General features: G+C 54.3%; 1 protein-coding gene and 1 long non-coding RNA gene across 7 annotated transcripts; one reads left to right on the plus strand and one right to left on the minus strand.

The window, feature by feature from the left end:
• Window positions 1-477: 477 nt before the first annotated feature.
• On the minus strand, window positions 478-20,439 carry LOC118543278 (uncharacterized). Of its 2 annotated transcripts, XR_013444393.1 has the most exons (3): window positions 20,318-20,439; window positions 19,631-19,791; window positions 478-1,354 (listed from the first exon to the last, which is right to left on the minus strand). It is a non-coding gene; the product is annotated as an uncharacterized LOC118543278 (long non-coding RNA). The 2 variants fall into 2 exon arrangements; XR_013444392.1 differs by lacking the exon at window positions 478-1,354 and having other exon boundaries at window positions 16,913-19,791.
• Window positions 10,226-22,185, plus strand: SPACA6 (sperm acrosome associated 6). 5 transcript variants are annotated; one of them, XM_036104149.2, is made up of 9 exons: window positions 10,226-10,529; window positions 12,937-13,014; window positions 18,632-18,700; window positions 19,341-19,364; window positions 19,700-19,777; window positions 19,898-20,007; window positions 20,373-20,529; window positions 20,606-20,816; window positions 22,083-22,185. In XM_036104149.2, the coding sequence occupies exons 1-9, from the start codon at window positions 10,487-10,489 to the stop codon at window positions 22,114-22,116; spliced, it is 804 nt and encodes a 267-aa protein (XP_035960042.1). In that variant the 5' UTR covers window positions 10,226-10,486; the 3' UTR covers window positions 22,117-22,185. The 5 variants fall into 5 exon arrangements, with proteins under 5 accessions (XP_035960042.1, XP_035960039.1, XP_077919656.1 ...); XM_036104146.2 differs by lacking the exon at window positions 10,226-10,529 and adding an exon at window positions 10,826-10,973; XM_078063530.1 differs by lacking the exon at window positions 10,226-10,529 and adding an exon at window positions 12,158-12,403 and having other exon boundaries at window positions 19,684-19,777; window positions 19,960-20,005.
• The last annotated feature ends 357 nt before the right edge of the window (window positions 22,186-22,542 follow it).

The following is a 22,542-nucleotide window of genomic DNA, read 5'->3' on the forward strand; positions in this document are numbered from 1 at the left end:
ATTTTCTCCAACATTTTGTGTGTGAGAGTTGTCTACGGAGTTCATTTCTTTTCCTAGCTGCATTTGCTTATCCATCTGATTCTAAGTGGACATTTGGATTGATTCCAGATTGGTACCATGACAAATGAAGTTGCTGTGAACATTCTTACATGTACATCTGGTGTAACTGTGCAAAGTATCTATAGGGAAGCAGTTCCCAGAGTTTTTAGTTTCAGGACTCCTTTACACTATGAAAAAAGAAGTGTCGCAAGCCCCAAGAGCTTTTGCTTACGCAGGTTATATCTATGAATACTTGCCTTACTAGAGGTGGCTCAGTCAGTTCAGTGTCCCACTCCTGATTTTGGCTCACGTCATGATCTCAGAGTCATGAGATTGAGCCCTGTGGCTGGCTCCACGCTGCGTGTGAAGCCTGCTTAGCATTCTCTCTCTCCCTCTCCCTCTGCCCCTCCCCACCCCCACCTGCATTCTCTCTCTCTCAGAAAATAAGTAAATAAATAAATAGAAATTAAAATGGAGAAAATTTCAAAATATTTATGTGTTAATTCATTTAGAATGGTCTGGGGGTCGTAATAGCTCCCCATATTGCTTGTACTGGATCTCTCACCATTCCTTACTGGACCTCTTAATCCTGCCACACCTCTGTAACTAGTTATACCTTTATTAGTTTATGTGTAATTGGGCCCCTAACAGTGCATCAGTTTCCTACTGAGATTCTGACTGATACATCTATACCTTTACCGTGTTCTTGCTCTGGGATCATTTTCCTTTTGCGATTTAAGTACCTTCCTCCAGAGGGGGTCTAAGTTTGCTTTTCCATTTGCCCTGGTACTAATGTGGTACCACTTTGTTTATGTTCCCTTCATTCCAGGAGCCTGTTTTCATAATTAGAGTAAGCAAATGCTCATTGGTCAAAAGCAGCTTGGAATATACATATACAAAATCTTTCAAAAGTATTCTTATAAAATATGTTGTTTTGAAGTTTGATTAGTGAGAACAACATGTATTTCAGGCATCTTATTTCTAACACTTTCCTATTTTTCCGGTGCTCTTTGCATTCATTATTATGTCTGGATCAAAGATGTTTTATCATAAAAGTTGTTATACATGATTTTGGAGTTTTATTTCTACCTCAAGAAATTTAACTCAGCAAAGTTTCAAACTTTAAAATTCATCTTCATGGGGTGCCTGGGTGGCTCAGTCGGTTAAGCCTCTGCTCTTGGTTTCAGCTCAGGTCAAGATCTCAGGGTCAATATCTCAGGGTCCTGAGATGGAGCCCCTGTGACAGGCCCAGCATGGAGTCCGCTTGTCTGTCTGTCTCCCTCCTCCTCTGTTCCTCCCTCCACTCGAGCTCTCTCTGTCAAATAAATAAATAAATAAAATCTTTAAAATTCATCTTCACAAATGTGAAGTATACTTTTTAAAATACAATTAAATAACTTAAAAAATCAACTATAGTTAAGATTTTTTTTTTAAAGATTTTATTTATTCATTTGAGACACAGAGATACAGAGAGAGAGAGAGCATGAGCAGGGAGAGAGGCAGAGGGAGAAGGAGAAGCAGGCTCCCCGCTGAGCCAGGAGCCCGATGTGGGGCTCGATCCCAGGACCCTGGGATCATGACCTGAGCCAAAAGCAGATGCTTAACCATCTGAGCCACCCAGGCGCCCCTATAGTTAAGATTTTTTTAATAGTATGAATGGTAGAATACAAAACAATTCTACAAAGAAGGCTGCCTGCGATAAAAAAAAAAGTCTCTGAATTTCCAATCTGATCTTTGCTGTTTTGCCTCTATTATTATTTACATTTTAGATTTGTCAATCCCAAGAGGAGAAAATTGTCTTCCTAATGGTATCTAAATAAAACACCTTTAATATTCACACTCACTCAATTTCCTGATTTGTATAATTACACGGAAGTTCTCAAGATTTGTTTTGGGCATGTAAAAGGCATGGTGTAATGGACAGATTTCCCATTTCAAGATGCTGCTGGGGGTGTTGAGGTCTTGAAGCGGAGTGTGTCCTCCTGCCCCTTTCCCCCCCTCCCCCACCCCTGCTCCCCAGGAGATTGCCCTCAGGGAAAAGGAGCTGCCTCACCCACAGTCACAGCCCCTTCCTGGAGGCAGCCCACATCCATCACCTGGTCCGTGTGTAATATAAAGGCCTGGTCCCCTTGCCCCAGATTTGAGACACGTGCCTGGGGGCATTCAGCTCTAGCACTGCCTGTGGGACCCGCTGAAGTATAGTTCAGCTTCTCCCTCCCCCACCCCCTTCAGGCTGTTGAACCTGAGAGCAGTCCCAGTTAATATCCTAAACCCTAATTTCTTTTTCAGAGTCCTTTTCCTGAAAACCCAACCTACAGCCTACAGGCTTTCACAATCATCATTAATTATTTCAGCGTCTTATTCCTGTAATTATGTAATTACTCACACACACAAACACACACACACTTCAGCTGACTGGTAAAATTTTAACCTTGAATGCACACACAAGATTTTCACTCCACGTTACACCAGGAGGCTCAAATTTGAAAGTGACTCTTACAATCTTAAATTAGACAGGAACCACCTGGCTTGTTCAATATCCCTCACGCTATTACGCTGGTTAGATGTGATGGTAAACCCAGCGGATCACACACTCATGGAATCCACACAAGTTCAGAGACACGAGGCATAACCTTCGATCTGGCATTCAGTGCTTCAACCTTCAAAAGACTGAAGGAAGGCTGAAGTCAAATAGAAAAACTTGAACAAATGCAGAGGCCAAAGTGGAATTTTAACACAAACCAAATATATACATACACATATACGCACATGCATGGGCATGTGTGTGTTTACTTGAACACCTGGTGTGGAAAGACAGATTAACACGGATATGATTTGCTTTCCTAGGATTTCCATAACTAATTACCTCAAACTGGGTGGCTTAAAACAACAGAAATTTATTCTCTCATGGTTACGGAGGTCAGAAGTTGGATATCAGGTGTCAGCTACCTCTGAAGGCTCTGTCCTTTTTTTTTTTTTTAATAAATGAGGTAGAATTTTATTTTATTTATTTATTTTTAGAGATTTTATTTATTTATTTGAGAGAGAGGCAGAGCACAAGTGGGGGTTAGAGGGAGAGGGAGAAACAGAATCCCCGCGGAGCGGGGAGCCCAATGTGGGGCTCAATCCCAGGACCCTGAGATCATGACCTGAGCCAAAGGCAGATGCTTAACTGACTGAGCCACCCAGGTGCCCCTGAAGGCTCCTTCCTGACCTCTTCCAGCTTCCAGTGGCTGCCAGCAATCCTTGGCATTCCTTGGCTTGCAGATGCATCATCCTGATCTTTGCATCCCCCATCATATGGCTTTCTTCCCTGTATCTCCTTTGTATCTTCAAATCTTCTTCTCCTTATAAGGATACCAGCCATTGGATTTAAGGCCCACCCTATTCCATATGATCACATCTTAATTTGATTGCATCTATAAAAACTCCCAAATAAGGTCACATTCACAGGTACTGGGCATTAGGACTTCAACATATGTGGGTGGGGGCATAATTCAATCTACAACAGATACCATACCATACGGGATTCAGAGTGGAGAGGCACCTGGGGAGTGGACAAGAAGGGAAAAGTCAAGAAAAGGCAAGCAAAGAAAGAAGAAAGGGGAGGGGAGGAGGAGGAAGAATGTAGTAAAAATATTTCCATTAGTATAAATTGTTCTGTTAATGGGGCGCCTGGGTGGCTCAGATGGTTAAGCGTCTGCCTTCGGCTCAGGTCATGATCCCAGGGTCCTGGGATCGAGTCCCGCATCGGGCTCCTTGCTCAGCAAGAAGCCTGCTTCTCCCTCTCCCTCTGCCTCTCCCTCTGCTTGTTCTCTCTCCGTCTCTCTCGCAAATGAAAAAATAAAAAATAAAAAAAAAAAAAATTGTTCTGTTAATGTAAAATGCTGTGCATGTGTATGCAGAAATTACAGAGCTAGCTATTTTTTTGTAGGAATAACAGATAATTCTTCTATGGGCTTACTATGTGCCAGACATTGTTTTAAGCACTCTGTATATATTAACTCCTTTAATCTTCATATACCTTGTGATGTAGGTACTATTAATTATCATACCCATTTCAGGGTTTTGACAAAATTGAGGCATAAAGAGACACAGCTAGAAAAATGGCTGAGCCAGGATTCAAGCCCAGGCAGCCTGGCTTCAGAATCTGCTCTTAAACACCTTGCTATACACAATATAATTCTGTTCTTGGAAAACAAAAACACTATATGTGTGTACAAATGCTTGTATATTTTAGAAGACATAAAATAAGGTGTCAAGATAAAAAAGTAAAGGAGCGCCTGGCTGGCTCAGTCAGTGGGGCGTGAGACTTGATCTCAGGGTTGTGAGTTTGAGCTCCACGTTGGGTGTAGGGATTACTTAAAAATAAAATCTTAAAAAGGATAAAAACGTAAAATCTTGGATTTTAATCAGTTCTGTTGGGGGGGGTGGGGGTCACAAATGAATGAATGTTCTGATTGGCCCGTGTTGGGTCACATGCCCAGACCACATGTTTTGAGGGAGGAAGCATTAGTGCTAGAACATTCTTTTTCTTTTTTTTTAAGATTTTATTTATTTGACAGAAAGAGACACAGCAAGAGAGGGAACACAAGCAGGGGGAGTGGGAGAGGGAGAAGCAGGCTTCCCATTGAGCAGGGAGCCCGATGCGGGGCTCGATCCCAGGACCCTGGGATCATGACCTGAGCTGAAGGCAGACTCTCAAGGACTGAGCCACCCAGGCGCCCCTAGTGCTCGAACATTCTTATTAGAGTCATGTAGAATGGATTTCTCACAGGAAAGAGGCTCTATTGCCTGAGGAAGGGGAAGTGGATGGCAGCTGAGGGGCTTGAAAAAACTACCCATCCACTTGTCTCCTTGAGCCTCAGAACCACCTTCCCTACCTTTTGCAGAAATGCAAAGAGCAGAGCAGCTGAAAGCCCTTCACTATTCAGATGAAACTCTCCCCAAAATTCACACCCATTTTTTCTACCCCCCTGTCCAGGAAAGGGTTAATAAAGGGACCAAGCTTTGTCTTCTCCACACCCACCACACACACACACACACACACACACACACAGAAAAGGTCCCCTGTCCCCAATTCCTACAAGGGGCAAGTGCCCATCTAGGATTATTTACTGGTGCAACGGGAACATGTGTTACATTTGGATCATCTGGTATTTTGGATGTTCTGCCAGTCTGAGGATTATTGCACCTGTGGAGATTAAGTGGCACTCTAGGATTATCTTGAGTTTGGAGTTTAACCCCCATGTGGAAGGATTTTCTGGTGGTACTGCAGGATTATCTCCGGTTTGGGATTGATCCTTCATGTGGAAGGATTCTCTGCTACTTTGATGTTCTTCATGACCCGAGGCCTTCTTTTCTATAGTAATAATCAGTGAGTCCTTGACTCAGACCTACTTCAAGGCAGGTATCTTCCTGGCTAACAGTTCCTGTTCTGGGAACTTGGGGATGGACTTTGTGATGATGGGTGGGATGTTTCTATTTTCCACTGGCGCACTGTTCCAAGGGATAATAAGAATGGCAAAACTTGTATCTCAGGAGTTGATGGGAATGGTGGTCCCGGTATTTTAGGGGTATAGGAATTATGGATGTTGGGTATCAGGGATTAATAAGAATGACGGTACTTCTGTGCCGATGTCTGATGAGAATGGGGCCCTTGTGCCTCCAGGGTTGATGGGTCCCAAGTCCGGGGTGGGGGGGCTGAGGGCAACAGTGGGTCCCGAGTCTCAGCGATTGGTGGGAATTGCATCAGCTGAGTCTTAGGTGCCAAGGGATTTGTGAACTCTGTATATCAGAGAATGATGGAAACAGTGGTTCCTGTGACTCACTAACCAATGGGAATGGGGGCCTTATGGTTCGAGAACTAATGGGAATTAGGTTCTTTTATCCCAGAGGCTTAAGCAAGTCCCAACCTAACCCATAAAGCCATTTGTTATTCATCCATCCCTCCATTCATTACCAAACATTTTCCTAGGCCCCCGCTCTTAGCCACACCCTTTGCTGGGTGACAGTGAGGACACAGAGATGACTCAGACCTAGATTGTGCCCTCAGTGAATTCCCAGAGCCAGACCCAGACACCGAAAGTCACAACATGACAGGATCAGAGCCAGGACAAGGAGACAGCAGGGTAGCGCAGTTACCGTCCTGTCCCGACTACAGGGCATCTGTGGTAAATGTAGAGTGACAGTAATTCTGGATACTAAATCAAGGTGCAGGGTCTGACAAAAGGTCTTTTTTATCCTATGTGAGTTTGTGTGCATGGTAAGCCTAACATGAGCCAAGTAACTAATCTCAAGTAAGGTACATATTTTTGCAGAGGCAGCTCACCTCCAAAGAAAAGGCATGGAACTTGGAGTCAGAGAGGCCTGGGTTCAAATCCTGACTTTGTGAGTCTGGCTAACTCACTATGCAGGACCTCAGTTCCCTTCTCCTTACACGGAGATAAAACAATTCCAATAGTAAGACCGCTGCGATGATTGAATGATCCAATGTGTAACAAATACCCAGCCCACTGCGGGTCCCAAACTAGACATTCAATAAAGATTATGTGTTGTCATCATTATTGTTCCTATCATTAATAATTAGTAACAAAATTTAGAAGACCTTGAAATGAGTATTTATCAAATCTCTGAGTTCAGAGGCTTAAGAGCATTGGAAGAAGTCAGTAAAAAAAAAAAAAAGTAATTTACATATGCATCAGTATTAGTTTTTGTATGCAAGAAAAAAAATCTCCCAATTGACTGATTGGGTAAGTATGGATAAATAAATTTATGCAATGGAATACTATACAGCCCCTAAAACGAAAGTTAGCTCGATAAGCGTGGGTAGAGAAGGATCTTCAAGATAGAGTGTTAAAAAAGCAAAGTGTGGGATAATGTGATCCCAGCTGGGGCCAAAGAAAGAAGGGGGTGGCATAATATATGTGCAGAGCTGTACAGAACTCGTTTGAAAAGATACACAGGAAATTGGTAAGCATAAGCTGTCTCCAGCGAGTACCGGGTGGCTGGGGGACAGGGTGGAAGGGAAATGCATTTTTCACTGTTGGAGCCCCAGAACCGTATACCCACCACTGTCTGAATGTCTTCCCTAAATGGCCCCTGGCCCAAAGGTCCATGAAGTTCCAAGTTGCGCATATCACCTATCCTCTCCTGTCCCCTCTTCCTACTGATTCCCAGTTGGGCACAACTTCTGTCCCCTCAGTTCCTGGGCCAGACTCCTGGTTGGTGTATCTTCTTCACCTCTTCCCTCCCCGTCACCCCCACAGTCTGTCCGTGCCCAGTCCTTCCTGCCTCCTCACATTCTCTGCCCCGCCCCGTCCTTTATGTCGGCAGGGTCCCAGCCCCAGCTCGGGCATCCCCCCCGCCCCCCCGCATCCATCCCCCACAGGGCCCCAGAGGGGACTCTCGGACGCCCAGATCTGACCATAACCCTCCATGGCTCCCGGTCACCCCCAGGAGAAAGTTCCCAGCCTGGCCTTCAGAACGCTCGTGAGCCTGGCCCCGCCCACCACCTCAGCCGCATCCCCGGAGCTCCTCGGCTCCTGTCCTCTAAGGCTCTAGGCCGACTTGACGGCTTTGCGGTCCTCCCGGAATCGCCCCCGGCTCCCTGCCTTCGAGCCTCTGCCTGCAACGCCCTTGCTGCGGCCAGCCCCCTTCTCGGCCGTCCAGATCTAACTTCTCCCGGTTCTCGGAGGTCCCTTCGGCTGTCTCCAGCTGAAAGGATTCCTTCCGCCCCTGGGCTCCCGCAGCCGCTGGCCTCTGGCTCTGTCATACCCCGGTCGCCCTGGATTGGAACTGTCTGCGTCTGGGGCTGTCTCCTCCATCAGACTGTGAGCTCCGTCTGCAAGGGCAGATATGGGTCTGATTCACCTTTGGGGCCCTAGTGCGGGGAGCGGGCGGGGGGACCGAAGCGGAGGGAGGAGAAGGAGGCTGGGAGGGCAGGAAGGGGGAGAGCGAGGAGGGGAGCAGACCCCGCTGCGGCTGGGGACGGGGGGGGGGGTGCGGCGGGAGGAGGAAGAGGAGAGACACAGAGACCGAGAGAGCAGGAGGAGAATGCACCGCGCAGGAGGCGGCGGCCGCGGCGAGAAGGCGAGGGAGCAGAGGTGGAGGGCGCGGGAGAAAGCGGAGAGGGGAGAGCCGGGCCGGCCGCGGGAGGCGGAGGGAGGGAGAAGTGGAGCGCGGCGCCCCGCCGCCCCGGCCCCTTTTGTCCCTTCCCTCCGCCCTGCGTCACGCTCCCGGCCGGCCTCCCCGCGCGCTCCCTCCCCCGCCCGCGCCTCCTCCCCGGGGCTGGATGGAATTTTTTCCCCTGGACCGGGGCCAGCTCCGGGGCCGGGGGAGGCAGGCCGGGCCGGGCCGGCGGCGGGGAGGGGCCGGGGCGGGGGCGCCCGGGGAGGGGGCCGGCCCGCGGGGTCCCGGGCGGAGACGCGGGCCGGAGGGAGTCGGGAGGAGGGAAGGAGGATGGCGAGGCCGCCGGGAGGAAGGGGAGAGGCCGTCGGGCGGCGGAGGCGGGGAGAGGATGGAGAGCGGGCGGCGGCTGGCCCGGCTCGGCGCGGCCTGGGGGCTGGCCGGGGAGCCCCTGCCCTCCGACGCGGGAGCCCCGGAGCCGTGAGTCTGCGGAAAGCCGGCTTGGTGGGCAGCGGGGGGGGACGGCTGGGGCCCCGACCCAGGGTTCCAGGAGGAGGCCGCCGCGGCCTGGGTTTCTGGGTTCTTGGAGGAGGAGGGGGCTGGGGACCCAGACTCCCGAATCCTCGGAGGAGGGGGCTGGGGGCCTGAGGGCCCGGATTCCGGGGGTCCAGAGGAGGAGAGGGCGGAGAACACCTCCTGGATTCCAGAGGAAGACAGAGATGGGGCCGGGATAGCTAGATGCGGAGGCTGAAGAACGCTGGGGCAAGATGCCCGCCCGAGCCCTTAGGGGAGGTGGAGGGAGAGAGGTTGGCTTTGGAGGTGCCTCCGGCAGCGGAAGGGTTAACGTCTGGCTAGAGGGGAGGGGGAGGGGCAGGGAAGGGGCTGCGGGGCTTTGAGGGGTCAAGGGTGAGCCGTTCGAGGTGGGGGCGGAGGAGGGGGGGAGGTTGTCTGGGCTGCCAGACAGGCCAGGGTCAGCGGCGGGGGCAGGGGATGTCTGGCGGAGGAGAGGCCCAGCATCCAGGCTCCCTTGGGGAACTGGGATTCCAGGCCCCAGCCCCCTCCTCCCTCAGACCTGGGAGTCCGCAACCCAGCCCCCTCCCTCAGAATTCCAGAATCCGAACCCTTAGCCTCCTTTACCCCAGGACCCAAGAGAGTCTGGGCCTCCGGCCTCTTCTTCCCGCAGACCTGGGAGTCCACACCCCAGCCCCCACCCTTCACAAAACGACCGAGTCCGGGCCCCTCTCCCCTTCCTTCCCCGAACCCAGGCGTCCCCACCTCCTCTTTAAGCCCCAGCTGGATCTCAGCCCTCCGGGGGTTAAGGGGGCGGGGCCAGCTGGTTGCCATGGTGCCAGACTGTTTGGGTCTGCTCTCTGACCCTTGGGGGCTCCCCAGGGTCTGCAGAGAGGGGGAGGGGGACCCAGACCTGAGGGAAGTCCAGCGCCAACCCCTTCCCCAAATCGGGCCTATGGGCCCAGAGAGTTCATGTCTCCATCAACGCCGCGTCCAGTGACCTTGAACAAGTCCTGACCCTTCTCTCTGGGTCTCAGTTTCCCCAAGGAGAAATTTGTCGAGGGAGTGGGGGGATGCTCGGGTCCTGCAAATCTTTAAGATTCTCAGCTCCCCTCTCACCCCCTCCTCAGGCCCCAGGCAGCCCCGGGGCATGCTGGGAACCCGGCCTGGGCTCTGGGCCAGGTTGTGGGGGGGCGGGGGCAGCCTCCTCCCTTCCCCTTCCTCCCCACCTTGGCCTGACTCTCGCCCCCGCCTGAGGGTCTGGGAGGTTGGGAAGGAGGGAAGGGGGATGAGAACCGGACCCGACTCTGGCCCCCCATCTCCTTTCCTCCTCCGCCCCCTTCCCGCCTCTCCTCCCCCTCCTCAGCAGGTCGCTACCCCAGCCCTGGGCCCCTTCTCGAACCACCCCCACCCCACCCCCAGCTCCAGACCTGGCTCCGAGCTGCGAGGGGGAGGGAGAGAGGGAAGGAGAAAGACAGAGAGAGAGAGAGAGAGAGAGAGGCAGAGAGGGGGCGAAGGAGAAGGGAGGGAGAAAGAAGGGTGGGGGGGAGGGAAGGGAGGAAAGAGACAGAGGGAGACAGAGATGGGAGAGGGAGAGAAACGGAGAGGGGAAGGGAGAGGGCCAGAGACAGAGACCTTGAGGTAGGAAGAGACTGAGAGAATGAGAGACAAAGAGAGAGGGAGGGAGGAGGAGGAAGAAAGACCGAAGGGAAAGAGAAAGAATGAGAAAGGAGAGAGAGGGCGAGGCCATCTGCGAGGGAGAGCGCCGGGACCACGGAGGGGCGAGGAGGACAGGAGCGGAGAATGAGCAATGCAGAGCCGGAGAAACAGACGCAGGAGGAGGTGGAGACCAGGTAAGCCGGGGCTGACGCGGAGGCCAGGCGCCGCAGAAACAGGAGGAGAGAGCCAGAAAGATGGAGATGGAGCGTGGGACGGGGAGAGCAAGACAGACAGAACTGGACAGAGAGGCCGACCTGCCACTCGCAGGTGCGCACTCTTAGCCCCGGGGTGGGGAGGCTGGGTGCTGGGCCACCGCCTACCAGGCCCGGCTCCTCCCGCTTGCCCGGCTCTGGCCCAGCCTCTCCGGATCTCTGGGCAGCCTTCGCCCCTGCTCAGTGGGGAAGCTGACAGCACCTTGCTAGGCCCGGGGCAGCGTCAGTGCTCAGGGTTCATAGCTGTCATCATTATAAATGATGGGAGGCCCAAAGAAGAAATGAGAGAGGGGGAGAATATCCAGAGAGGTTTGAAGGTTTCAGATCCCGGCCTCCGCCCTAGTCCTGGATTCCAGAATCTGACAGGTACGTAGGGAGCTGCTTGCCCAAGGGGCCAAACTCCGAAACAGGTGAGGTTTCCTCTGACTCCGCATCCAGGAAGCCCGGCTGTGCCTTCCCCAGGGAGGCAGGCCTGGCTGGCCTCCCGGGTCTGAGGGAAGAGGGGGCTGGGGGCCTGGACTTCTGTGTCTGAGAGAGGAGGGGCCTACTGGCCTGGACTCCAGGGACCTCTGAGGAGGAAGAGGCTAGGGGCCTGAACTCCTGGGTCCCTGGGACTGATTCCTGGGTTCCTTGGGGAGGAGGGGGCCGGGGGCCCGGATTCCTGGGTCCTGGCACCCACCCGTAGAACCGACCTTGCGGGGCCTTCGCCGCACACAAGCTCGAGTCTGTGGGTCCGTGTCGGGGGCTCACCATCGCGGCTGGGGTCTTCCCGGCCCTCCCCACCCTCCCTGGCCCTCCTGGCCCCCATCTGTCCGTCCATCCGTCTGTCTGTCCACCTGCCGCGCCCCCCGGGCTGAGGTAGGAGGTTGTATAGTTGAGGAGGACACCCACGGAGATCACTATACGGCCTCCTAGCTTTCCCCAGGCTGCGCCCTGCACGGGACGCCCGGCGGGGACCCCAGCCCCTGACCGCTGCCCCATGCGGGGGGACCCTGGGAGGAGGAGCTGGGCTGTCTCTCCTGTCCTGTCCTTGCATTCCCTCCTCCCACTTCCCTCAAAGAGTTTCTGTCCCATGAAGAAACCTCTATTTTGCTTTCTCTGTCTCTCCATCTCCACTGTGTCTCTGGAGTCGGCTGCGTGTCTACACAGCAGCCTCTCAGACTCTCTCTCCATCTCTCTCTTATTGTGCTTTCTGATATCTCTCCGTGTCTCAGTTTCTGTCTCTCGGGCTCTCACAGTATCTCTGTGCCATCTCCACTCTGACCCCCCGCCCCACGCCAGGGCCTGTCAGGCCACCACACACAACACTGCCGGCCTCTGGGTCCCTGAGACCCTTTAACCTGTGAGGACATCCAGGGTCACAGGTGAGGTTCTTGGGAGCCTGGCGTCCGGCCTAACCACAAGCTTGGGGATTGCCCGCCTGACCCCTGACTCCTCACACCCGTTCTCCCCGAAAACCCAGAGCTTGACATTTGACCAGCCACAGAAATCCAACCTCTGCCCCCATACCACATGCCCCTCCCCCACCCCGTGGTGACCTCACAAAGGTCACCAGCTTCTCCCTGGGCCAAGACCCTCTGTTATGGCCCTGCTGGCCCCAGGCAGTGCTGTCCCATCTGCCCTGGTAGCCCTCATGGTCTTCAGGGCCCCCGCCTGGGCCTGTCTCCTCTGCTTCACATCCTATAAGGAGCGTGTCCGCATCTGCCAGATCTTTGCTGGTATAGAGGGCCCTGAGCTGGAAAAGTGTGAGGAGGCATTCACCGTCGCCTTTAAGGGCCTCCTAGACACTGAAATCAGTGAGGAGACCTGCCACTTCTTCCAGGGTCCTGGGGGAGGGGGAAGGGTGTCTGCACAGGGAGGTTCCAGAGAGCGTGGTGGACCACTGAGAGATTCACCCAGAGAGGGAGGGTGGGGGCAGACTTAAGAGGGGAGGATGGAGACTGAGGGACAGACTCAGTGAGAGGAGGATAGAGTGCGGGACAGACTCAGAGGGGGAGGATAGAGACCGGGGGACAGACTAAAGAGAGGATAGAGATGGGTAGATAGATTCAGAGGGGGGAGGATAGAAATGTGGGGGGATAGACTCAGGGAGGAGGATAGAGATGGGGGACAGACTCCGGGAGGTGGACAGAGATGGGGGACAGACTCAGAGAAGGCAGGATAGACACTGGGGGGGAGGGACAGACTCAGAGATGGGGGATAGCAGTGGGGCAAGGGACAGAGACTTGGAGACAGGAGGTGTCTTAGAGAGACAGAGAATGTCCACACCGTGGACGTGGTGTTGAGGGAACTGCTTTTCCCAGCCTCTGTCCTCCGCCCTTACTCCCAGACTACGATGAGAGAAGCCACCTGCATGATGCCTTCACCCAGATGACCCACTCTCTCGAGGAGATGGCCACTGCCCAGGGTGAGTGGGGTGGGGATGGTTTGGTGGACATGGGGTGTAAGCCCCCAAGAGATGGATGTGTGTGCAGGGGGGCCCCCAGAATGTGGCAGATCTGGAGGAGGCAGTGCTAGGAAGCTGAGTGAGCTTGATTACTTGTTGGGGGGAAGGGATTGTCAGATGCTGTGGGGAGCTCAAAGAAGAGTGCAGAAATGACCTAGAGTCTGAAACCTAGTTGGGATCAGGTAGACATGAGTTCTGAACTGGCTGTGTGGCTCCCCCTGGCTATGAGGTTTTGGATGTGTTACTGCCTCCCTCTGGGTCTCAACTTACCCACCTGTAAGGTGGGACAATGTCCTTGCCTCCCTGAGAGGGAGGAGCCTCCTGACCAGACGGACCTCGGAGGGAGAGGGAGGAGGAAGGCGGAGCACTGCTTGCAGCATAAACTGGCCAGTTGTTGGTCCAGGGCTCAGGGCTTATTTCTACATCTGCTGTTACACCCTTTGTTTTCTGCTCTTGCCCAGCAAGCTTTCTGACGATGATCCTGAAAGATGGGGAGGTTCCTGTCCACCCAGGGGGTGTCTGGGGGGTCAGCATGAAGAAGACTTCAGCTACAGATCCCCCAACCCCAAAGAGAGGCCTGAGCAACTCAAAGCTGGGGTGAAGGGAGGTGCTCAGGATTCCAGAAAACACCCTTTCTCCCCACTTAGGCCATCTTGTCATAGAAGGTTTTGAGGAGAACAGGAACAAGTCCAGTTCTGTGTGTAGAAGACCTCCCTAGAGCTGTGTGTGGGACGCAATGGAGTGGGGAGGCAGTGGAGGCTGGGCGGCCTGGGTGGAGGCAGGGGTGAGGGAGGCCTGAGCTGGGGCGGGGCTGTGAAGGTGGAAAAGCAGCATGGATGAAGAAGAGAGTCAAGGGCAGGAGGGACGGGGCTTGGGTCTGAAGGTCTGTCTGGGGACTGGGGTTGGGCGGGGAATGGATAGCGCCCAGGGTCCAGCTCCATGCGAGGGTGGGCACTGGGTCTTCCCTGAGACGGGGAGCCTGGGAGAAAGAGCAGGTTGGGAGCAGATGGTGAGTTGGGCTAGGACATAGCGACGGTGAGGGACTCGGGGGACATCCGGGAAGCAGCTAGACCACAGGTCCAGGGTTTAACTGAAAGGTCAAGGAGACTTGAGACTGTCCTGAAGGAGCAGGGCTGTGAGCAGGGGAAGGGCAGGCTCAGTTCTGGGCATGGAAAGACCCTCTGGGGTTGTGAAGGGGACAGACTGGAGGCCGGGAAAAGCTGGTGCAATACGACCAACAGGTATTCATCGAATGTGCCAGAAACAACACTGGGGACATAGCTGTGACCAGATCTGCAGACCACTAGCCCTCACGTTGCTTATACTGGGGGGGGGGGGGGCAGACAATAAACATAATCCATGAAATACTACAGTGTGTCAGTTGGTAATCCAGGATGTAGGAGGAAAATAGGAGGGAAAGGGAACAGGGTACCCAGTGGGGTGGTTATTTTAAATAGGTTGGTCAGGGGAGTTGCACGTGAGAAGGTCCAATTGAGGAAAGACCTGAACCAGGTGATGGAGCCATACAGATAATCAGGGGAAAGAGCGTTCCAGGCAGAGGGAAGAGCCAGTGTGAAGGGCTGGAGTGGAGTCAAGGCGGGAGGGGGAGGATGCAGGAGATGAAATCGGAGGCTGCAAAGAACCACATCCTGTAGGACCTCGTAGGCCAGTGGTTCTCAAGCCCCAGTGTGTGCCAGAATCTCCTGGGAGCTTGTGAAAATGCAGACTCCTGGGTGCCACCCTCCATTTCTGCCCCTTAGGTCTGAGGTAGGGCCAGGAAGTGGGCCTTTCTAACAAGTTGCCCACTGCCGCAGCTGCTCCAGGAACACACTTGGGGAACCGACCTTGTGGACCCTTGAACTGACTTCCACTTTCGCTCTTGAGGGGGGAGCCATCAGAGGCTTTTAAGGAGAGAGAAAGAGACAGGATCAGACCACGGCCACGAGGGCCAAGGGCAGAAGCAGGGAGACCAGTGAGGGGGTTAGCGGTGGTTCGGACCAGTCGCAACCCCAAGATGAGGGCTGAGCTGAGAGGGGCAAGCGTGAGCGGAGAGGGGGAGGAAGATGACGGATCTGACTCTGTGCCAAACCTGCCCCATACATGGGAGAGGCCGTGTCTGCACTTACTGATGCTAATTATCGTCCTAAAGGGTATCTTCATACCAGCCCTGTCAGGTGGGGTTTGGTAAGCCCATTTTCCAGATGGGGGAAGTTGGGGCCCAGCTGGACAGAAAGGATGGAGCCAGGAGATATCAAGACCGGCCTTGTGTAGGGGAAGCGTGGGGGAGGGGAAGGGCAACTCCCAGGTCTCCCAGATGGAGGACCCAAGAGATGGACGTGCTGACTCAGAGAGGCTCTTGGTGGTGGCAGGGGATACTGTTTGTGTCCATACCCCAGGGAGTGGGTGGTGCGGTGTGAAGGGCAGTGTGCCGCAGGTAATGCAGCTCGATCACCGGGGGTCAAGTCTAGCTATGTGACCTTTGGCCACCTTCCTAACTTCTCCGTGCCTCCATTTCCCCATCTCAAACTTGGAGATGGTAATATACTCACTGTGTCCCAGACACCATCCTAAGCGCTTACGGACATTCTCAGATGCAGCCATCCAATGGCACATAGTTTGGCACGGGGATGCTTTTATATTGTATGGCATTAAATCCCCCCCAACCCTAATAGACACTGATACTGTCCCCATTTTACCAACTGAGGATCAGGAAAGTTACATATTTGGCCAAGGTCATGTAGGGAAGAGGATTTGAAATGGGTTTCTCAGACGGGAGGCAGGTGTGCTCACAGATGGACAAGCCAGGACTCAAACCCGGATGGTCTGAAAGTTGAAGTTCCTAATGATACACACCTCTCTGGGGGAGACTTTACAACATCTACCATGCCCCCTTCTGGTTCACTTGAGATAGCCTCCACCCCTTGGCCTCTTTGGACATTTCACTCCATCCCTACTTTATTCCCATGACGTACTTAGATATAACACACACACACACACACACACACACACACACACACACCCCTGCCATGGCTCACTTGGCATATCCCACACTCATCCTCCCTGTGAGTCACTTGGTTTGGCACAGAGATATTCCTTGGATGACTCCTCCAACATCTTGGCCTCTCATCTGAGCGCCCCACTCTGACCACATCCTCCTGACCATCCTGCCATCTCCAGACCACACGCCCGCCCTGTGGCCAAGGAGAGACCTCTAAGTCCTTGACCCCTCATTTTGAACCCACTTCCTGGCTTCAGTGCCCCCTCCCTCCAGTTTATACTCAAGGATCATCACATCAGCCACTCTCTCACCAGTATTCTCAGTTCCTTCCCTTTCTGTACGGTTTGAAATTACACATTTCACGTGCAATGGCTTAAGCCAGCTAGAAGTCTTGAGGTAGGTGCTTAAGTTTCATATGGCAGCACCATTTCATTTTCTGGGGGACCCAAACCCTTTCCAGCTTCCTGCTTTACTATCCTAGGATGTAGCCCTTATCCTCATGGTTCTGCATGCCTGCTAGAGCTCCAGCCATCAAATCCAAGTCTAAGGCAGCAGATGGAGGAAGGGGAAGGGTCAATAAGATGGTGCCATTTCTCTCTTAAGGCTCCTTCCTATGACTCGCACATGACATTTCCACTTACAAATCAGACCAAAACTTGGTTATATGACCACAAGTGGGTCACATGACCACACCTAGCTGCAAGGGATATTGAGGAATACAGTCTTTTAGCTGGGTGGATGGTGGGGCCGGGGGTGCTTTCCCAGCTGAAATGCAGTGTGATGTTACTAGAGATATCTGGAAGGAACTAGCAATCCCTGTCTATCAGTTTGCTAGGGCTGCCATAACAAAGTGCCATATACTGGGTTGCTTAAACAATAGAAATGTATTTGTTCACAATTCTGGAGGCTAGAAGTCCAAGATCAAGGTGTCAGAGTGAGCAGGATTGGTTCCTTCTGAGGCATCACTCTTTGGCCTGTAGATGACCATCTTCTCTCCCCCTGTGTCTTCACATGGTCTTCCCTCAGTGTGTGGGTGTCCAGATTTCCTTCTCTTATAAGGCAATCAGTCATACTGGATCAGGGCCCATCCTAATGTCCTAATTGTAACTTAATTACCTCTTTAAGGCTGTATCTCCAAGTACAGTCACATTCTGAGGTACTGGGGTTTAGGGCTTCCAACATTATGACTTTGGGAGGGACACGATTCAGTCCGTAACACCTGCCACATTTCTTTTTTACTTATTTATTTATTTGGGGGGGGGGCGCAAGGGAGAGGGAGAGAGAGAGAGAATCCCAAGCAGAATCTGTGTTGAGCACGGAGCCCAACGCGGGGCTTGATCTCACAACCCTGAGATCATGACCTGAGCAGAAATCAAGAGTCAGACACTTAACCAACTGAGCCACCCCGGTGCCCCACATCTGCTACATTTCTAATTTCCAAAACCACCTCCACCGGTAAATCAATCCAGCCAGCCATCCACTTTGGGAAAAACCACAAAACCTTACAGTTTGGAGGCCATTACAATGGTCAAAACTCCAACAGCATAAGAACAGAGATAAAAAAGAGTCAAAGGGGTAGAAATGAATAGTCTGGGCACCATGCAGAAGTGGCAGGTGCATGCCCGGGGGGGTGGCTGCCACGAAGCTCTAGCTAATTGCTGCCTCATGAAAATACAGTCTCTTGTGTTATGGCTCTTCCAAATTTTGTAAAAGAGATGCCAAACATTCTATGTGACTTTCCCAAATTTTATACGATAGCAACTGGTTCATTTTTTAAAAATACTTTCCAGTCCAAATATAACACATTCAAGGGATGGACTGGAGCCAGAGGCCACCAGTTGTGGTCTCCATTCCAGCTGGATCCTGGAATTCATTCTACACATACTTCTGAGCACTTGCTAAGACTCAGGGCCCCCTCCTGGGTTCTGGGGATACAGCACTGAAGAATGACATGTTTACTAACTGAAGAGACAGACTTAAATGATCACTGTATATATAAATATATATAATTGTAAACTGGTGAGAACTCTGAATGGAATGAATGGAACACTTCGAGAGGCAAAAATAGGGAACTGGATTAGATTAGATTTGTGGTCAGGGAACACCTCGAAGGAGAGGACATGAGGTAGGAGATGAAGGATGAGTAGGAGTAGGAGGAAAGATGTGCTAGAAACACAGCAGCACGTGCAAAGGCCCTGAGGTGCTAGAGAATATGGTCGTTTTCATACATGAAAGGTGGGCAACAGGGATGGAATAGAGAGGCAGAGGAAACTAGGCCAGACCTTGTAGGGCCCTTGGTGAGGAATTTGATCTTTATCCTCCCCTTTCCTCTCAACAAGATCAATGCAGAGGATGCAGAGGAGGGGTTCCATCAGAAAGATAGTCCAGAGGCAGATGGAAGGAGACTTGGGGATCTGTCAGCCTTCCAGGTAGACAGGGCGGGAGGAGGTGAGACGGGGGTGCTTTATATACTAGACATGTGGGGATGGGGAGGGCCTGAGGAAGGCACAAACACCGTGATAGCAAGTTGACCGGCCTTGAGAAAGGGTCTTTACCACAAGGCCCCCCTCCACCCTCCAGGCTCCTTTAAGGTGGCTTTTCCTGATGCTGCGGAGAAAATGCGGAAGGTCATTATGCAGCTTAAAGAAGGTAAAAGAAGTCAGCGCGCGGGAGTCGGTACACACACACACACACACACACACACACACACACACACACAGTTCTAAAATCCTGAGCCAGCCATCGTCTCCCGTTAGCCCAGTCCCTCTGAGCCTCTTCCCCTGTGAGGAACACTCTAGAATCTGGTCCCTGCTTCAATGGAAGGTTTCCTTTCCAGCTAGGACCCCATCTTGGGATGATTCTGTCCCAGATTAGCCCGGTCCTCTCTCTGGATCTCTCTGGCCCTGCGCACTCTGTGATGTTTCCTTTCCAACTGGGCCCCCTCAGTGGGCGAATTCTAGCCTGCCACACCTCTTCTCTAATTGGGCCCCCTCGTTTGACCCTGTCCCCTGAAACTATCGCCCAGGGTCTAGCCCCGCCCCCTCAGTGGGATACCCCAGGGTTGATCCCGCCTCCTTAGTCGGCAGGCCTGTGCCTGACCTTAGTGGAATACTGCAGGCCTGGCCCCGCCTACAGGTGGACGGCTGCAGGCTTAGCTCCGCCCCCTAGGCGGGCTGCGGCGGGCCTGGCTCCGCCCCCTCGGGGGAAAGCATCTGGCCCAGTAACCTATCCTCTAGGGGAGCTTCAGGTGGGCACTTCCAGGATAGTAACGCTTCCTCTCTCTCCACAGTCCGGGCCTGCATCCCTCCCTGCGGTAAGCACTACATCCCAAGCTCAGAACTGAGGGGGAAGGGAGGTGGTCGGGAGCGAAACCTGGGACTAGAACGGGAGACCAATAAGAGCCCTGGAGAAAAGTAAAAGCAGGTATTGCTCGCAAACCTCATACAAGGCGGGCCCGAAAGCAGAAACAAGCCAATAGGAGTCCCAGAGGCCGGAGAGTGTTGCGAGCCAGCCAGTGAGCGCAGGGAAGGCGGCGCCCAGGACCTGTCTGGCCGTTAGAGCCCGGGAGGCTGCACAGACCTTATTGGCCAAAGGGACCCGGACTGGGGAACGCAGATGGAGCCCAGGTGCAGCGTTTCCGTCCCACAGGACTCCAGGAAGTCGCCCGGCGTTTCCACTGCCGCGGGTGCTACTCCACGGTCTGCGACCTCCCGCTGGACTGCCCAGGTGAGGGGCGGGGCCTGGAGGGGGAAAGGAACCGGACGGACCGGAGGAACGAGAGCTGAGCAGGGAAGGGACCGGGCCAGACGGGGGCGGGCTCGGGCGGTGACGCGGGCCTGCTTTCAGTTCAGGACTTGACGGTGACTCGGGGTCATCAGGCTAAGTTCTCTTGCACTGTGAACTTCCAACTGCCTCAGGAGGAAATCACCTATTCCTGGAAGTTCGCAGGAGGAGGTGTGAGTCGGAGCGGGGCCAGCGCGAAGGGCTGAGGAGGAGGGTTATGCTTCTCTAGAGGATGGGTGGTCAGGACGCAGCGGGTGGGGCTCGGGGGAGCTCGGTCTAGATTCAGGCTTCGTGCACGGGGAGGGTCCCTGGATTTAGAAGTGGGGGCAAGGCTCAGGAGGTGGCTTAGAGGGGCGGGGTCGTGCGTGAAGGGTCAGTGCATAAGGGGCTAGGGGTGGGGCCAGGGCTCAAGAAGGTGTGGTCTAGCTCGGGGGCGGGGCTTGGACGTTGCGCATTGGCGAGACCCGGCAGAGGGAATCTGACCTGGGCTCGGGCGAGGCTCCTCTCCTCCCGCCGCTTCAGCCCGAGCGTCCCGCAGGTCCGGACGCAGGACGTGTCCTACTTCGAAGACCTCCCGCGGGCCCGAGGAAACCTGGCGCGGATCCGGCCGGTGCAGCCCGCGCACCGCGGGACGTTCTCTTGCGTGATCCTGCACGACCAGATCCCACTGGCGCGGCTCTACTTCTTTCTTAACGGTGCGGGCGGGGCTGCGCGGGGGGGCGGGGCTGCGCGGGGCGGGGCTTGCGCCTGCTGACGTACGTGGCCCCGCAGTGACTGGTGCGCCCCCACGTGGGGAGACCGAGCTCCAGGTCTCCTTTCGGGAAGTGCTGCGTTGGGCGCCGCTGGAGGCGGAGATGATCGAACCTTGGAGGCCAAGCCTGGGCGAGCTGCTGGCCAGGCCCGAGGCTCTGACGCTGAGCAACCAATGCTTGCTCGCGGCCGTCGCGGCCTTAGCATCAGTCAGTGCGACCCTTGTGGTGTGGTGAGTGCCCAGGACCCTGGAGTCCCAGCATCCGCTCTCCTTCCTCAGCCCTGGTGTCCAGCACCCTCAGACCCAGGAGTCCAGGCCCCCCAGTCCCTCCTTTTTCAGACCCAGGAGTCCAGGCCCCCAGCCCCCTCCTCCCTCAGACCCAGGAGTCCAGGCCCCCAGCCCCCTCCTCCCTCAGACCCAGGAGTCCAGACCCCCAGTCCATCCGTTTTCAGACCCAGGAATCCAGGCCCCCAGTCCCCTCCTCCCTCAGACCCTGGAGTCCAGGCCCCCAGCCCCTCCTCCTTCAGACCTGGGAGTCCAGGCCCCCAGCCCCTCCTCCCTCAGACCAAGGAGTCCAGGCCCCCACCTCCCTCCTCCCTCAGACCCAGGAGTCCAGACCCCCAGTCCATCCGTTTTCAGACCCAGGAGTCCAGGCCCCCAGCCCCCTCCTCCCTCAGACCCAGGAGTCCAGACCCCAGCCCCTCCTCCCTCAGACCCAGGAGTCCAGGCTCCCAGCTACCTCCTCCCTCAGACCCAGGAGTCCAGGCCCCCACCTCCCTCCTCCCTCAGACCCAGGAGTTCAGGCCTCCACCTCCCTCCACCCTCAGACCCAGGAGTCCAGGCCCTCAGCTCCTCCTCCCTCAGACCCAGGAGTCCAGGTCCCCAGCCACCTCCTCTCTCAGACTCAGGAGTCCAGGTCCCCACCTCCCTCCACCCTCAGACCCAGGAGTTCAGGCCTCCATCTCCCTCCACCCTCAGACCCAGGAGTCCAGGCCCCCAGCCCCCTCCTCCCTCAGACCCAGGAGTCCAGGCCCCCAGCCCCCTCCTCCCTCAGACCCAGGAGTCCAGGCCCCCAGCCCCCTCCTCCCTCAGACCCAGGAGTTCAGGCCCCCAGCCCCCTCCTCCCTCAGACCCAGGCTCCAGGCCTCCACCTCCCTCCACCCTCAGACCCAGGAGTCCAGGCCCCCAGCCACCTCCTCCCTCAGACTCAGGAGTCCAGGCCCCCACCTCCCTCCACCCTGACCCAGGAGTTCAGGCCCCCAGCCCCCTCCTCCCTCAGACCCAGGCTCCAGGCCCCCACCTCCCTCCACCCTCAGACCCAGGAGTCCAGGCCCCCAGTCCCTTCCTCCTCCAGTTTCAGGAGTCCAAGCCCATAGGTCCTCTTCTCTCAGATCCAAGAGTGCAGGCCTTGTCTACCTTTGGGACCCAGGCTTCCAGGACCCAGATATCTAATCCCAAACCTTTCCCACCAACACAAATGCCTCCTTGTTTCCCCAGGATGTTCTTTCGATGGTACTTCAAGGGCAACTAACAAAGGTATCTTTTTCTTACTTCCTTATCTGGTTTTCATTCCTAAAATAAAGAATGTATTTCAGCTCTGTAGATTCTTTCATCTTTGAAGGCGGTCACCGCTACCACAGGTAGGAGGAGGGGCAGCATACCCCAAACATGCCCAGGTGACTATTCCTCTAATGACAGTAATATGTAGAGCTGTCAAGGTACATGCAAGGTCCTGTGCTGAGGACTTTCCGTACAAGCCCAGACCCCTCCCTAGATTGCTGACTCTCTCTTTGACATTTCAACATGCAGACGATACCCTCAGATGGATTCCTTGATGTCTCTTTGGGTTTTTTGTTGTTGTTTTTGTTTGTTTGTTTTGTGCAAGAAGGTGATTTTATTAAAGCATGGGGACAGGACCTGTGGGCAGAAAGCGCTGCCCTTGATGTCTCTCTGAACG

The sequence above is a fragment of the Halichoerus grypus genome, chromosome 15 (genome assembly GCF_964656455.1).
Source record: "Halichoerus grypus chromosome 15, mHalGry1.hap1.1, whole genome shotgun sequence".
Lineage (NCBI taxonomy): Eukaryota > Metazoa > Chordata > Mammalia > Carnivora > Phocidae > Halichoerus > Halichoerus grypus.